The sequence below is a fragment of the Marmota marmota genome, unplaced genomic scaffold, assembly GCF_001458135.2.
Source record: "Marmota marmota marmota unplaced genomic scaffold, marMar, whole genome shotgun sequence".
In the NCBI taxonomy this organism is placed as follows: Eukaryota; Metazoa; Chordata; class Mammalia; order Rodentia; family Sciuridae; genus Marmota; species Marmota marmota.
In genome coordinates, this window is record NW_025999895.1 from 864,839 (window position 1) to 865,946 (window position 1,108).

At 64.8% G+C, this 1,108-nt stretch overlaps 2 protein-coding genes across 2 annotated transcripts in view; both read right to left on the reverse strand.

Moving 5' to 3' along the window:
• Rac3 (Rac family small GTPase 3) overlaps window positions 1-1,107 on the reverse strand; it is a gene marked incomplete at its 5' end in the record, with an annotated part of 3,161 nt that extends 2,054 nt beyond the window's left edge. Inside the window, 3 exons of the mRNA XM_015504243.2 lie at window positions 202-264; window positions 369-486; window positions 710-1,107. Of these exons, the coding sequence (XP_015359729.1) occupies window positions 202-264; window positions 369-486; window positions 710-1,107 (579 nt within the window). The remainder of the gene's footprint in view (window positions 1-201; window positions 265-368; window positions 487-709) is intronic.
• The window catches only part of Lrrc45 (leucine rich repeat containing 45), a 26,745-nt gene that overhangs the window by 17,942 nt on the left and 7,695 nt on the right, over window positions 1-1,108 (reverse strand). The window lies entirely within an intron of this gene.

A 1,108-nucleotide genomic window follows, 5' to 3' on the forward strand; every position in this document is an offset into this window, starting at 1 on the left:
GGGGGGGGGGGGGGGAGCTGTCCGCCCCTCTGACAGCAGTGCCCACCAGAGCCACCCTCAGTGTCCCCCTCAATCAGAACAACGTTTCGTTGGCCCCTGAAGGACACGCTGCTTAAGGTCTGCAGGAAGAGATCCCTGACTTGGGGCAGAGGCTCAAGGCCAGCCCTCCCTAGGAAGTGTGGTCCCTGCAGCCTGGCCTACCTTGGCACGGACGTTCTCAAAGGAAGCTGGGCTCACCAAGGAGAAGCAGATCAGAAAGACATCCTAGAGGGAGGAGCAGATGAGAGGTCAGGAAGGTCTCAAAAGCTCCCTGTCCCCACCCCTACGGGAGCTGTGCAGCTCCTTTGGCTGGCCCTGTTGTCACCTACAGTTTGAGGATAGGAGAGCGGTCGCAGCCGGTCATAGTCCTCCTGCCCTGCAGTGTCCCACAGCCCCAGGTTGACTGGCTTCCCATCCACCATCACGTTGGCTGAGTAATTGTCAAAACTGCAGAGCAAAGTGGCAACGGGGCTCGACAGGGGCTCGACAGGCCACCCAGCAGCCCGCGGGCGGACTCCGGTTCTTAATTAACCCTGCTGCCCAGCGCTTCAACTCCACTGAGGAGGCCCACAACCCGGGCCACTTGGGTCGAATGAGGGGCCCGGAGGAGTCCCCGTGTGCGCTCAGCCCCCACAGCTGGTTGCCGCACCTCCCAGCCGCACGCACTCACACAGTGGGGATGTACTCTCCGGGGAAGGCGTTGGTTGTGTAGCTGATCAGCAGGCACGTCTTCCCCACGGCGCTGCGGACAGAGGGCCAGCCCACGTGGCTCGCGGGCCCAGCCTCGCACCCTCTGCCTAACAAGGGCAGCCCCTCCCACGGAGCCAGAGACCAGTTTGAGTGGCTGGGATGGTGGGGTGGGGCCCGGGGACCCCCAGCAGATCCAGAGCCACCTGGGACTGGGGGAGAACATCCAGGGCGCAGAAGCAGAGCCTCCCAACCCTGGGTCCGGCGCGAGATCCAAGCGCCCGGGAGGGCTGCAGGAGAGGGTGGGGCTGCGGAGGGCTCGGTGCAGGTGAGAGGCCTGGCCCCACCCACCAGGAGCCCAGGCGGGGACCCACCAGCATCA